General features: G+C 38.6%; 1 protein-coding gene across 22 annotated transcripts; it reads left to right on the top strand.

Moving 5' to 3' along the window:
- Positions 1–2: 2 nt before the first annotated feature.
- On the top strand, positions 3–12,236 carry HNRNPK (heterogeneous nuclear ribonucleoprotein K). Of its 22 annotated transcripts, none has more exons than XM_025988279.2 (17): positions 3–183; positions 2,173–2,249; positions 2,359–2,443; positions 2,836–2,933; positions 3,555–3,611; positions 5,055–5,098; positions 5,978–6,050; positions 6,578–6,649; positions 7,149–7,262; positions 7,595–7,723; positions 8,290–8,597; positions 8,729–8,783; positions 9,067–9,150; positions 9,413–9,428; positions 9,506–9,588; positions 9,979–10,148; positions 10,927–12,236. In XM_025988279.2, exons 3-17 carry the CDS (start codon positions 2,386–2,388, stop codon positions 10,955–10,957), a joined length of 1,392 nt encoding a protein of 463 aa, XP_025844064.1. In that variant the 5' UTR covers positions 3–183; positions 2,173–2,249; positions 2,359–2,385; the 3' UTR covers positions 10,958–12,236. The 22 variants fall into 22 exon arrangements, 12 of the variants coding, with proteins under 12 accessions (XP_025844064.1, XP_025844060.1, XP_025844070.1 ...); XM_025988275.2 differs by having other exon boundaries at positions 10,867–12,236; XM_025988276.2 differs by lacking the exon at positions 3–183 and adding an exon at positions 430–548 and having other exon boundaries at positions 10,867–12,236.
- Positions 12,237–13,401: the final 1,165 nt, after the last annotated feature.

Here is a 13,401-nt window from a genome sequence, read left to right as displayed (position 1 = left end):
CCAGATAGCCCTCAGTTCTCGCGAGAGGCTTTCCTCCTCCCTCCCCTCTGCCACTAGTGAGTGCGCGAACGAGAAAGGAGGAGGGCGCTCCAGGCGAAAGCACTGCGGACGCCATTATCCTCTGTTTCTCAGCTGCTGCAACCTCGACGTCTCGCCTACGTCCCGCTTCTTTGCGGCCTATAGGTAATTGGGGCTTTTGGCGCTAGGGTATTATAGATTCAGGCATGGGTTTGGCCTTCCCAAAGGCTGCGTTGACTTCTTTCAAGCCCGGCTTTCCTCGGGCCCGTAGCGGCCTCACAACCTAAAGGGAGGCGCCGGCGCGAGGCGTGGCGTCGCCTCCTTCGGCGCTTTGATTGACACGGCCTTGGGCCAATCACTTTGCCCTCGCGCCACCGCTAAACCCCGGGCAACCAATTGGGCTCGGCGGCGGGGTAGGGAGCGCGGGGAGGCGGGGGCAGGCGGCGGGGGCCTGCGCTCGCTCTCTGTCTAGCTGTGACCGGCTGAGGCGGCGAGGTGGCGCGGCGGCACAGGGACGGCGGCCTCGCGCGGTGAGGAGCGGGGCTGGATGAACGGCGCGCGGGGACGAGGGTCAGAGACCAAGTTTGCCGCTTGCGGGAGGCGTTTGGGGGCTGCTTGATGGTTGGCGGGTTCTCTGAGAGGGAACGTTGCCCGGTTTCCCCTCCCCCCACCTCCGCCATTTCCCTGAGCGTATATCCGCAGTCCGAGCTGTGGTGTTAAGAGGCTTCGAGGATTTGTGAGGCATGTGTCTGTAGGATGATCGGTAGTTTTGTAGTTTTCAGAACTAGACATCTTGTGTAGGAAGGCGAAGTGGCCGGCGGGCGGGACCCGAGGGCGGTGGAGGACGCCGCCGCTCTCTTTGTGTGGGCCCCAGCGCACTAGGCCCTCCCGGCCCGGGCTTGGAGCTGGAGTGGGGGAGATGGAATGGTGGAGGCTGCCTCCGTTGCTTTGTCTCTCCCGCTGTGGGGGGAGGGTGCGGGGGATGAGATCTCGGGACCGCGTGGTGGGTGGGGGAGGGGGTCCGCGCTCGGCTCCGCCTAGTAGCACGTAGTCGCCATTACGCGGGCCGCCATTTCCTGTCGGGTCCGGGTGAAGAGCTTCGCGGCGCTTCTGCTCTCGCCTTCGGCTCTTTGAACTCCTGTTCCTGGGCTGTGGCGGATCTCCGGTACTGCGCGGCGGCGGAGCGGGGGCACGTTCGCGTTCGGCTGGTCGCGCCCGTATTTAGCGTTATTTTTTTGCGGTTTGAGGAGTGGTAACTAAAAGACTTGAACGGTGAACCGCGGCAACGTTTTCCTTACGAATGGAGCCCGCTGTCTTTGGAGTTCCTTAATGTAAATCTTCATCGTGCCTGAAAATTCAGTTAAATGATGGCGGTGAGGGTAGCGTTTCAGTTAGTCGTTGGAAGAGAGGTTTATCGACAAACGGTTTGGAAGATCGGGAGGCATAAATGTAGCTTGAGGCTGTCGTCTTCCTACCAGAGACCAGCCCTTGAGGGCTGGCGAAAGGTTGTCGGCGGCCCAATCGCTCGCGCTAGAGGGTCTGATTGTTAGGTTATAGACTTTTAACCTAACTTAAAATATTCTTACGGTGACAATATTAGCATTTTAGGGCTTTATCGGCTGTTTGAATAATCGAGTAATACTAGCAGTTGGGGGGTCTGATCCTGTATGAAGTTTTAAGATTTAATTCTCCGGTACATTAAGCTGGTTGTGGGATATACTAGCTTGAATTTGCCTTCATACTTGTAAGTTAGAGATTTGAGAGACTGGCCTTCCAAGTCACCAATGGGAAGATACAAAGCCACACGCAATTTAAAATTCCAGCATAGCTGATTTTGTATCTATAAACGTACACCTTTGGGGACAAACTTGAAGGCTTTGGGACTTACGTCGTCCAGAGTTCGTCTTCTCTGTATTGTGTAAACAATTAGTTGCCGTGGTGAGACTGTCCAGTGGCTAAAAATTTGGTTTTCTTTTTACAAAAAATGAGATAGGGTTCTGTGGTTTTTGGTTTGTCTTAAGGCAATCATTTGAGAGTATAAGACCCAGTTTTAGGAAGAGCTGTTTAGTTTGTATTCAAATCGCTGTTAACTAGTATTCAGTAATAACCAAAAAGCAACCAAAAGGCAAAACTGATTTATGTTGGTTTTTATAGGCTACTGCAGCACTAGGGTGTCAGTTGGTCCCGCCCAGAACACTTCAGTTCTGCTCTGCAAGGATATATAATACCTGGTACGTTCTAGAAGCAGAGTCATTTTTTGCCTTTTTTATTATTATTCAGTGAGACACAAAGCTTACTTTGCAATAAACCAAATGTACAAGTCTCTTTATTTTTCAACAGATTGGTGTGTCCATTTGATACACGAAAATGGAAACTGAACAGCCAGAGGAAACCTTCCCCAACACCGAAACCAATGGTGAATTTGGTGAGAGATTTTAATTTTAACAATTTTTGTATTTTCCATTCTGTTTCATTATTTAGAACTGTTTGGTCTGACATCCCACTCAGTTATCTCTTGATTCTTATTTATGAAGTAGACATGAGTGTCATTTGCATTAATGGCTGTAACCTTTACAGACGATAAAAATACTATTTATTTGCATTTTACAACCATCAATCCTTTGAAGTATTTTGTCCCATTGTTTTGTGTTTAGAAAGTGTTATTGGGAGGGAATGTGCTTTGATTCAGTTAGCAAAACTCCAAACAGAATGGAGCTGCTTTCTCTGACCAATGGGTTGAAACTAAAATGTAATTGAAATAAAGGTGCTTTTTCTCATAGTAACTAGTGCTTTTTTGAAATCTGAACTAATTTGTAGGTAAACGCCCTGCAGAAGATATGGAAGAGGAACAAGCTTTTAAAAGATCTAGAAACACTGATGAGATGGTTGAACTACGCATTTTGCTTCAGAGCAAGGTATAAATTTTGTTCTCAAAAATTTGAGGTTGGTTCTACCTAAAGTAGAAATTAAAATAAGTTACGGTTTGGCTCACTGGGAATCAGTGTAAACCTTACAGTTTGAAGAATATAAAGATTAGTGTGTCCTTTTCCAAACAGATTTGTAGGCCACATTATTTTGATAATAGCTAAAAACACTTAATATAGTGAGTCTGTACAGGTCGAAGTAGGGTGATGCTTAAGGCATTGATGGATTAAAGTTTATACCTTGATTGCATTGTAGGGAAAACATAGTTGGTAACAGTGTGAGGGTACCAAATACGTTTATTTTTTTTGTCAGAAGGAAACTGTAAAATTAATCAATGCTTAACTTTTATGCTCCATGTAATTTTTGCATGCTGAAAAATCCAAAGCTGTCTTGGTTGTTTGGTCCCCAAAGTACATAGACTCTTTTTTTTTTTTTTTTTCTTTTTTTACATGATGGTTTTGATTTTGATTACCTCCAAATAGATTTTCAGTTGTCACCCAGAAAGGGAGGTTAGAGGGGTTTTGTTTTTTGCTGCAGTTTAAGAGCATAGAAAGGCATATTAACCTAAGGAAAGGGAAAAGTAAGCTTTTTTGTCTTTTTATCTTCTCCAGAATGCTGGGGCAGTGATTGGAAAAGGAGGCAAGAATATTAAGGCTCTCCGTACAGACGTAAGTATTAAAGAGTTTAAACTACTACACAAGCAGCTTCAGTTTATGTGTGTAGAAATTTAAAGATTTGCATCATAGAAATCATTTAATAGTCTAGTTACAAGCCATTTGTAATAATTGATTACATAGATGATTTCAAGGTTTGCCATTCCTGATTTAACAAAGCCCAGATGAGTTTGGGAAGGGGAGGGTCTGTATTAAACCTCTTCACTTTCTAATAACTTTCCACCAAATTACTCACTTCAAGATAACATTTTAATTAGAAATAATGACAGTGTAAAGACCCTTAATTGCACCATTTACCGTGTGTGAATCAATTATAGTATATCAGAACCATTGCAGGTGGCTGATTAAACTCAGAAACTTTTATTTCCTTTTTTAATCGTCCATCTGTTTAACAGCTTGCACATGGAGCACAGATATTAATGTTGAGGTTGCATGATTTAAATATGGGTAAAGAATAGACAACTTATTCTTAAAATTGGGAAACCATTTGTCAATGCCAGTGATTTGAGTCTTCATATTATATAGTGGGTTGACTCTTGTGATTAGACACATTAAATGTTGGTATCACCAGAAGTGAGCATTTATCTAGGACTTGGCTACACCAAAATTCCTAAATTTTTTCTCATAGTGTACACACTCCTTTAATGTTTCCTTGCTAAAGTTGAGGCAAATAATAACTTTGTGTTGAATACTTATTTGATAGTATTTCATTTCTCTCTTGGTCGCAGATCTTTGTATGTTCCTCTTGTAAACTGAACTTGAAATTTTGTTTAAATTTTGACTTGCCTGCTAGGATCTAGGAATGCGTTTTAAACCTCCAGGAAACCAAACTGGTCTTTTTTAAGAGTTAGGGTTTTTGGTGGTGTGGGAATTTTTGTTTTGTCTTTTATAAACCTCTCTCCTCTTAATCCAGATGTTCTATATAATTATCTGGGTTATTAATTTCCCCATTTCCTCAAGAATTTCAGTAAACTGAGTCATGACAGGTTTTGTGTCTACCCTCATGAGCCAGCCTGCTACTGAAACATCGTTTGTTTAAAAAAAAAAAATAGTACCATCATTTAAGGTCCTTAAATGTTAAGCCACAGTCAGATATAGAGAAGTCCATTATTGTGTTAGTCTTCAGAACAACTTAAGCTTGTTTCATTAATTGAGAGTATGAGTATAGTTTGTATTAAATTAAAATTTATTGCTTTTCCCCCTTTTCCCTCTCCTTGTTTTTTTGGCCATATATCTCCGTTGCCCATGTACTGGATCGACTTACCCCTGCGTTGCCCACCATGACGTTGGCCCATCCGCCCCTGAACGCCCATGTGAAAACCCTGGTTGGCTATGCCCAAAAATGTGCTCGTTGCCAAACGGGTACCATACTTGACAACTTCTGATTGAATGCCCATGCCCAATGCCAACATCCACGAACGCCAATGACCAATGCAGTACAATGCCAGTGTTTCAGTCCCAGACAGCAGTGGCCCCGAGCGGTATGTCCCAACAGTTTATGCCTCACTGCCTGATTAGAAAGAGAGAAATGTATTTTATTACCTGCCTTTTATATAATTAAATAGTATCCCCTTTAGACGGTGTATTGTTTTTCAAGTTTCTGTCTTATTTTCCCCATTAAGTCTTTTTGTCACTGAACTTTTACCGTGAGTTGCCCACCCAAACGATCCACTAATTTTATTTCGATGGAAGGAGCACAGCTTCAAGTGTTGCATATTTGCTGCATTGTAAATCAAATTGTTACCAAAGTAGTCTCTCGCTCTGTCTTTGTGGCCCACCTTGCTTCCCAACATTGCCTGTTCATAATTTTTTCTGATGAAATGCTAACTCTGGTTCACTTTCCTTCACTTCTCATTTGTGTTGTCTTTGTTTTGTCTTGCATTTGTATTTGTTTTCTTGCAGAGCCCATTAGTGATCTAATTTCTAACTGGTATCCATAACCTTACTCCAAATATAATGTTCACCACTTGCATATTCCCCCACTTTTGCCTAAGAGAAGGTGTGCCAGTTTTACCAATGTTAACAGCGAGGGTATCCTTAATTAACTTAGTGGTGGCGGGGAACATAAATATTCGACTCTGCTTCAGTTCTGGTCAATTTATTGCCCACTTAATCTGAGCCCTTCCAAGAGCCCATTCTCTCTGTCTCTCTGCAAGTCTCCTAATATTGTTATCATGTCTGTATTGGGCATAAAACAAAATGCATGTGAAAAATCTATAAATAGGCTACTTTAAATGGGGAGATTAAATAATTGTATGTTACTTCTCTGTAAAAGTTTGTATGACTACTGGTGATGAACACAAAACTCATTTTTCTTTTTCACCTTTTTTGTACTATCTGGTATTTGTGATGTTTGACAGCATATTGAGTATCAGTGCTGATATTGAGACAATTGGAGAAATTCTGAAGAAAATCATCCCTACCTTGGAAGAGGTAGGTGCTATATTTTTTTTAATGTATTTGGCAATTGGGGGCTTTTTAAATGTTTTATTGGGGCTTAATGGGGGGGAGGTGGAGAGTCAGTGTCTGTAACAGTTTGTAGCAGCAGTATTTTATATAATGTGCAGGATTACTATTCTGTAGCTTGTTTTAAAATGTGATCTGAAAAAAAATTTTTTTAATGTAGTCTGGCCACTCCAGAGTAAATATAAACTACTTGTGTCTTGCACATGAGTGTAGTATGTATTTAATGGGCTGTAGTTAGAGATGTTTTTTAAATTAAAATACTGATTGTGGACTGTCGGAAAGGACTGTGTTTGATCTAGTTATGGATTTTAATTCTATTACAGTATTTGCTGGATATATAGAAAAATTACATGTTGATTCTTAAGAGTAGATAAGCAATTTCTCATGTAATGGTATAGATAACGAAATGTGTTGTAGTAGCTTTACCAATATATGCGACAATAGCCTGATCACACTAGACACTTAACCTATTACTCTTATTTTTCTACTTTCAGGGCCTGCAGTTGCCATCACCCACTGCAACCAGCCAGCTCCCGCTCGAATCTGATGCTGTGGAATGCTTAAATGTATGTCATAGTGCCATTGAACCCCACTGAAGTATGGAGCCTGGCCCATAGGATCAATTTTATTTTTAACATAGTGTACTTTCCCATCTCTAGAAAAAGGCTTAAAAACATGATAAATGAATGGTCTTACAACTCACTGTTGACCCTGCTCCATGCTGCAGTGGGAATTAACTACATTTGCAAAGTGCTTTGCAGTCATTTTTATTATGGTGTTATTTGAATGTTGATAATAATTTTGTGGTAACAGCGACATGCTAAATGGCTGCAGTGTGGGTATGGTGTTGCAGGACCTGAAAATAAAATAGTTTTTTAAGGTGGTGCAGAATGTCCTTTTTGGGCCTGGCTATTGAGGATAATAAGCACATAACTGGTAAAGTTATTGAAATATAAATTCAGGTTGCTCACTGCAACAGTATATTGTCATGCTTATAGCAGATAAGTGTGTATTTTTGAGTATTCCTTAATTCGGGACTAAAATTTTATAACTCTCCCTCTGCAGTACCAACACTATAAAGGAAGTGACTTTGACTGCGAGTTGAGACTGTTGATTCATCAGAGTCTGGCAGGAGGAATTATTGGGGTCAAAGGTGCTAAAATCAAAGAACTTCGAGAGGTAAAAGCAGTGTTTTATTTTGTTTTCCTGCCGTACTAGAGAATAGTACTTTGTATAGAGCTGGGTCAGTAGGCTTCTCGTCCCCCCTTTGGAGTTTCCTCAAAATTCCCCATCACTTCTGTTTTTATCTAATTTGCTTTTAAAATAATAACAAAGGCCTGGACATGCTGGGGCAAGTTCTTCTGCCAATACCATGGCAAAGTCCTAGAGTTACTAACAGGGTTTTTATATTGGGGGGGGGGTCCCTGATTGTGAAGGTAAATTTATCTGAACCCAGGAAATCTTTTTTTTCTTCTGATTAACTAATATTTCTTGTTTTTTTGTAAACTTAGAACACACAGACAACAATCAAGCTTTTCCAGGAATGCTGTCCTCATTCCACTGACAGAGTTGTTCTTATTGGAGGAAAACCTGATAGGGTGGTAGAGTGCATCAAGATCATCCTTGATCTTATATCAGAGGTATCTTCGGAATATTTTATTTACATTTAATTTCATGTAACTAATGTTTTATTTTATTCTAAGCTGTTTGCACAATGTTGAGGCAAATAGTTATTTGTCCTTACTCATTTAAAAATTCTTTGAGAGAGGGTCTTTTGATGATTGGTGAGAATTTTAATGTCTTTGGTCCTTCAAATGAAGCTTCTATAGTTCTCTATAGTACTACATTGCACAGCTTCCAGACTGATATGCTTTAGTGTGAATTACAGGCTTAGATAACATGTTGGTCCCCTCAGCCTTTGAGATGGTTACTTTGTTCTTTACAGACCCCTTTTTGGAATGTGTGAATGGGGTTGTAGTCTCTTCTTGAGATGGAGTGAGAAAAGCAGGCAGCTAAAACACACCAAAAATACTACTTTTTTAAAAAATCCTTTCCTTCCTACTATTAACTTTTGCCTGCATTCCTTTCCCTGCCACCAATACCTCTCAGGAAAAATAAAGGATTTGAAATGTTCAGCTTGTTGACATGCGATATGAAACAAGGCTCTTTTCCTTCGATCTGTAACATTGCTATATTTTTGTTTTAGTCTCCCATCAAAGGACGTGCACAGCCTTATGATCCCAATTTTTATGATGAAACCTACGATTATGGTGGCTTTACAATGATGTTTGATGACCGCCGTGGACGCCCTGTGGGATTTCCCATGCGGGGGAGAGGTGGTTTTGACAGAATGCCTCCTGGTCGGGGTGGGCGTCCTATGCCTCCATCCAGAAGAGATTATGACGATATGAGCCCTCGCCGAGGACCTCCTCCTCCACCTCCTGGAAGAGGTGGCCGGGGTGGTAGTAGAGCTCGGAATCTTCCTCTTCCTCCTCCACCACCGCCTAGAGGAGGGTAAGTTTCTTCCATCCACACATTCTTAATCTATAAGACGTTTCACTTTATGGGTAGATACGGTAGATGTTTGTTTGGTATGTGTGACATGTAAATAAGCTGAGATTACAACAATTGCTATGTGTTCGCAGGGATCTCATGGCCTATGACAGAAGAGGAAGACCTGGAGACCGCTACGATGGCATGGTAAGTAAGAACTCTTTTTTTTTTTAAATCATGTAGTTGACATCTTGTTGAAGATGATTAATTTTGGAAAGCTTGACTTACATATAGATTTCTTAAATGACTAGTTAAATCATTTCAGTTGTTTATTGGAACTTTATTGAGCCATTTTTGTTTCTGAGAATATGTGATTTGTTGCCAACAATACATGTTTAGTGATGTGAAATAGAAGTTGGGCATATGAAAGTGGTAGCTCTGTAGCTGAAACACAGTATAGATTATGTTAATAGTTTTGTCTCTGACACAGGTTGGTTTCAGTGCTGATGAAACTTGGGACTCTGCAATAGATACATGGAGCCCATCAGAATGGCAGATGGCTTATGAACCACAGGTTGAGTATCATGGGTGTTTGTATTCACATCAGTAATAATTTTAAATGCTTGCCTACTTGTCCATGTTTTAGTTCCCCTCATACAACGTTTTGTTTCTATGCTATGTACCTGAAGGGTTTCCTTCCCCAAGGATTGTCTTCTGAAACATACTAGGGAGAATATGGGAGGACTTTAGTTTCCTAAACTAAGATTTTGGGAATATTAACCTGAACAATAGTTTTGAAGGCAAAGTAATTTTTTATTTTTTCTTTCCATTTTTAGGGTGGCTCCGGATATGGTAAGTCTTTTCCTTTATAAAATCAAAACATTATTTCATGCTTTCTAAATGAACTTCATGCTCATTATTTAAATCAGATTATTCCTATGCAGGGGGTCGTGGCTCATATGGTGATCTTGGTGGACCTATTATTACTACACAAGTAACTATTCCCAAAGATGTAAGTATTCGTTCAATTTTTATGTTCTTGTAATGTTACAAGGAACATTTAATAAATCTTCTTCTTTACATTTCTTAGTTTTTAATAAAAGGTTTTAATAAAGCTGTTGTATCCTAGGATTAAAATTGTTTATGGACTTCAGTGAGATGTCTTTCTCTGGTTTGAGTCTTGTACTATTTTTAAAAGCAGAGGGTCTGAGCCCCTTTTTTTGTTAAAGGAAATGCTGATGTGCACTGTAAATACATTAGAATTCAAAATTTGACTGGTGAGGTTTTTTAAATAATCCTAGAATGAATTGCAATGTCAATACTCCTGATACTCATTGAAAATACCAGTAATACAGTTATTTTTAAAGTATGTCATAAACACTTGTTTTTAAAATCTTTTCAGTTGGCTGGATCTATTATTGGCAAAGGTGGTCAGCGGATTAAGCAAATCCGTCATGAGTCAGGAGCTTCGATCAAAATTGATGAACCTCTAGAAGGGTCTGAAGATCGGATCATTACCATTACAGGAACACAGGACCAGATACAGAATGCACAGTATTTGCTGCAGAACAGGTCAGTTTGAGTTTAGCTTTATGTTAGCATACCCATACTAAAACTTTAAAAAGCTTTTCTTCTCAATTGGTTTTTCTTTTAGAAGCCATGGTGTCTCAACCTTTTGGGGACCTAACTTCTAAACATTCTAATAGCTTTGCTTTAATTTTCTTCTGCTTTCTTACTAAAAACGAAGACATTCAATACTAATCTTGCTGGAAGAAGCCTTAACCAAGCAAACTTCTCATTTCTCTGGTGAAAACTGCTGCCAAAACCACTTGTTATAAATTATACAGAGCCTGTAGAAAATATAGAAGATTCAGTGGATGTTGGTCTAGTTCTGTGTGGAAGACTAGTGATTTTGTTGTTTTTAGATAACTAAATCGACAACAAATCACAGTCTGCCATATGGCACAGGCCATGCCTCTACAGGACAAATGATTGGTGCTGTAAAATGCAGCATTTCACACCTTACTGGCATTTCTTCGTCTTTTCTACCAAATATTAACAACTTTTAATTTCATTTTCCTAATTCTGCTCTACTAATGTCTGATTTACTACTCATTTTTCTTGAAGTTTACATTGCTCTAATTTTATAATTGCTAATGTTTTTAATTCTTATTTCTAATTGTAATGGACATGTTTATCATTTTAATTTAGCATTGAAATTGTCTTAATGTTGATTAAGATGTTACGAACAAAAATTCTAATTCGTACTTTTTTTTCTTTTCTTTTATAGTGTGAAGCAGTATGCAGATGTTGAAGGATTCTAATGCAAGATATTTTTTCTTTTTTATAGTGTGAAGCAGTATTCTGGAAAGTTTTTCTAAGACTAGTGAAGAACTGAAGGAGTCCTGCATCTTTTTTTTTTTATCTGCTTCTGTTTAAAAAGCCAACATTCCTCTGCTTCATAGGTGTTCTGCATTTGAGGTGTAGTGAAATCTTTGCTGTTCACCAGATGTAATGTTTTAGTTCCTTACAAACAGGGTGGGGGGGGGAAGGGCGTGCAAAAACTAACATTGAAATTTTGAAACAGCAGCAGAGTGAGTGAATTTTAATTTTTGTTCATTGTTGGTGGTTTAAAAGAAAAATTCCCCCCATGTAATTATTGTGAACACTTTGCTTTGTGGTCACTGTAACATTTGGGGGGGGGTGGGACAGGGAGGAAAAGTAACAATAGTCCATATGTCCCTGGCATCTATTCAGAGCAGTGTGCAGAATGTAATGCTCTTTTGTAAGAAACGTTTTATGATTTTTAAAATAAATTTAGTGAACCTATTTTTGGTGGTCATTTTTTTTTAAGACAGTCATTTTTCAAATGGCTGGATTTCCCCAACCCACCCCAAACTAAACACTAAGTTTGATTTTCAGCTCCTCTGTTGGATATAAATAAATGCATCTCTTCTTGGACATAGGCATAATATCTTGGCAAATTCCATTCTGGTGATTTATTAATGATTTGAAAGTCCATTGTTTGGGAAGAAATTCCGTCATACACATCTACGCTTATAATAAGCTGGGGATTTTTTTTTTTGGTTTGCAAATGCTTGCCCCTACTCTGCAACAGTTTTCTATGTTAGTAATTGTGAAGGAGAACCAAGGGTGGGGAGCAATACTACAAATTGAGTAATAGTATAAGTATATGCCACAAGTCTAATGGCAGTAAGTTTTATTAATCAGAATAATACTTGGTTATGGAAGTGACTGATGCTAAATAAATCCTTATTATTTTTTATTAGATAATTTCTCACTTATAGACAAACTGTCAGCCTGCTAGTGTCTTAGTTAAACTTTGTAAAATATATATATATTCTTGTTTTTCCATTGTATGCAAATTGAAGGAAAAAGATGTACCATTTCTCTGTTGTATGTTGGATTATGTAGGAAATGTTTGTGAAAAATTCAAAAAAACGATGAAAAAAGTTCCTGTGGATGTTTTGTGTAGTATTTTGGCATTTGTATTGATAGTTAAAAGTTCACTTCCAAATAAATAAAACTCCCATAATGCTAGATTTGATGTGTGCCCAATTTGAACAAGGGTTGATTGACTACCTGTAAAATTTGTTCAAACGTTCCTCTTGTAAGGAAATACAGTAATCTCAAATTGTATTTTTTCGTGTGAAGTGTGTTTCTAGAATTTATAAGTGAAATCTGGTAGGGGTGGTAAATAAAAAATCCCAATCCTTAATTTCTTTGTTAGAGTAAGGAGTTTAGCATGATGAACACAGTCATTATCCAATTTTTTAATAAGTAATATTCTCACATTATCTGAGAAATTTTGGGTTTTTTAATTTTTAAGATAGCTCTAGTCTATTTTAATCCTTGAAAAGAATTACAGATAAATGCAACAACTGCACAGTATGGTTCCTGGCTCATAAATTCCAATTGTATGGAAAATATGCAGATCTTTTTTTTTGTAAGTTTAGGAGAAGAGATTTGCATATAATAGAAGATGAAGTAGGTAGTTTTCCTGGAATATATTTAAGTAGCATATGCATGCAAACCTCTAAAAGCAGAATTATCTGGTACTGAAAAGTAATTCACTAAATTAAAATGGAACCAAAAAAAATGGAACGTTGAACCAATTTTATAAGAAACTAGAACATATTCTGATCTATAGAAGCTTCAAAAATTTAAATGCAGTTTCTAAAATATTTTGAGCTTACAAAGTTACTACCAAAATGTCAACAGACATGTTGGAAACCAGGTTGCACCAATTTTTTTAGGAATGATTTTAAAAACAAATTCACATTTTAAGTTTGCCTTTTAAATGAGACTAGGGGCACCTGAGTTGGCTTAGCTTATTAAGTATTCTCCAACCCCAGGGTTTGGCTCAGGTTATGATCTCAGGGTCATGAGAAGAACACCATGTCAAGCTCCATACTCCACATAAGCTGCTTCAGATTCTCCTTCCATCCGTGCTCACTTGTGCTTGCTCTCAAATCTTTAAAAAAATGAAACTTAAAAGTAATTTCATCGAATAATCTAGTAGTTTACTCTTAAATCTGATCACTGATTCTTCTAGAATACAGAGACTGAAGAAAATGAATACAGAATTTTTCTCAAATCTTGTCTATTTCAGTGTTAGTACTTAAAATGGAATTATTTTTCTAAAAACAAAGGTGATTTGCTTAAGATTGCTACTGGATAAAAGAATCATTACATTTTCTCTTTTGGCCAATGAAGATGTTTATAAAGTTTGAAGGTTTTGTGTTTAATACCATCAATTTTTTGGAAAAGGATTGGATCGTGGCTAAATGTATATCATAAGTAT

Source organism: Vulpes vulpes, chromosome 1 (genome assembly GCF_048418805.1).
Source record: "Vulpes vulpes isolate BD-2025 chromosome 1, VulVul3, whole genome shotgun sequence".
Classification (NCBI taxonomy): Eukaryota; Metazoa; Chordata; class Mammalia; order Carnivora; family Canidae; genus Vulpes; species Vulpes vulpes.
The sequence above is the reverse complement of the archived record's forward strand: the minus strand, read 5'-3'. Positions and strand labels throughout refer to the sequence as shown.

Coding starts and splice junctions, on each gene's coding strand:
- HNRNPK (XM_025988275.2), top strand. CDS start 2,386: ATGGAAACTGAACAGCCAGAGGAAACCTTCCCCAACACCGAAACCAAT. Junction 2,934..3,554: donor GCATTTTGCTTCAGAGCAAG/GTATAAATTTTG, acceptor TATCTTCTCCAG/AATGCTGGGGCAGTGATTGG. Junction 8,784..9,066: donor GAGACCGCTACGATGGCATG/GTAAGTAAGAAC, acceptor TCTCTGACACAG/GTTGGTTTCAGTGCTGATGA.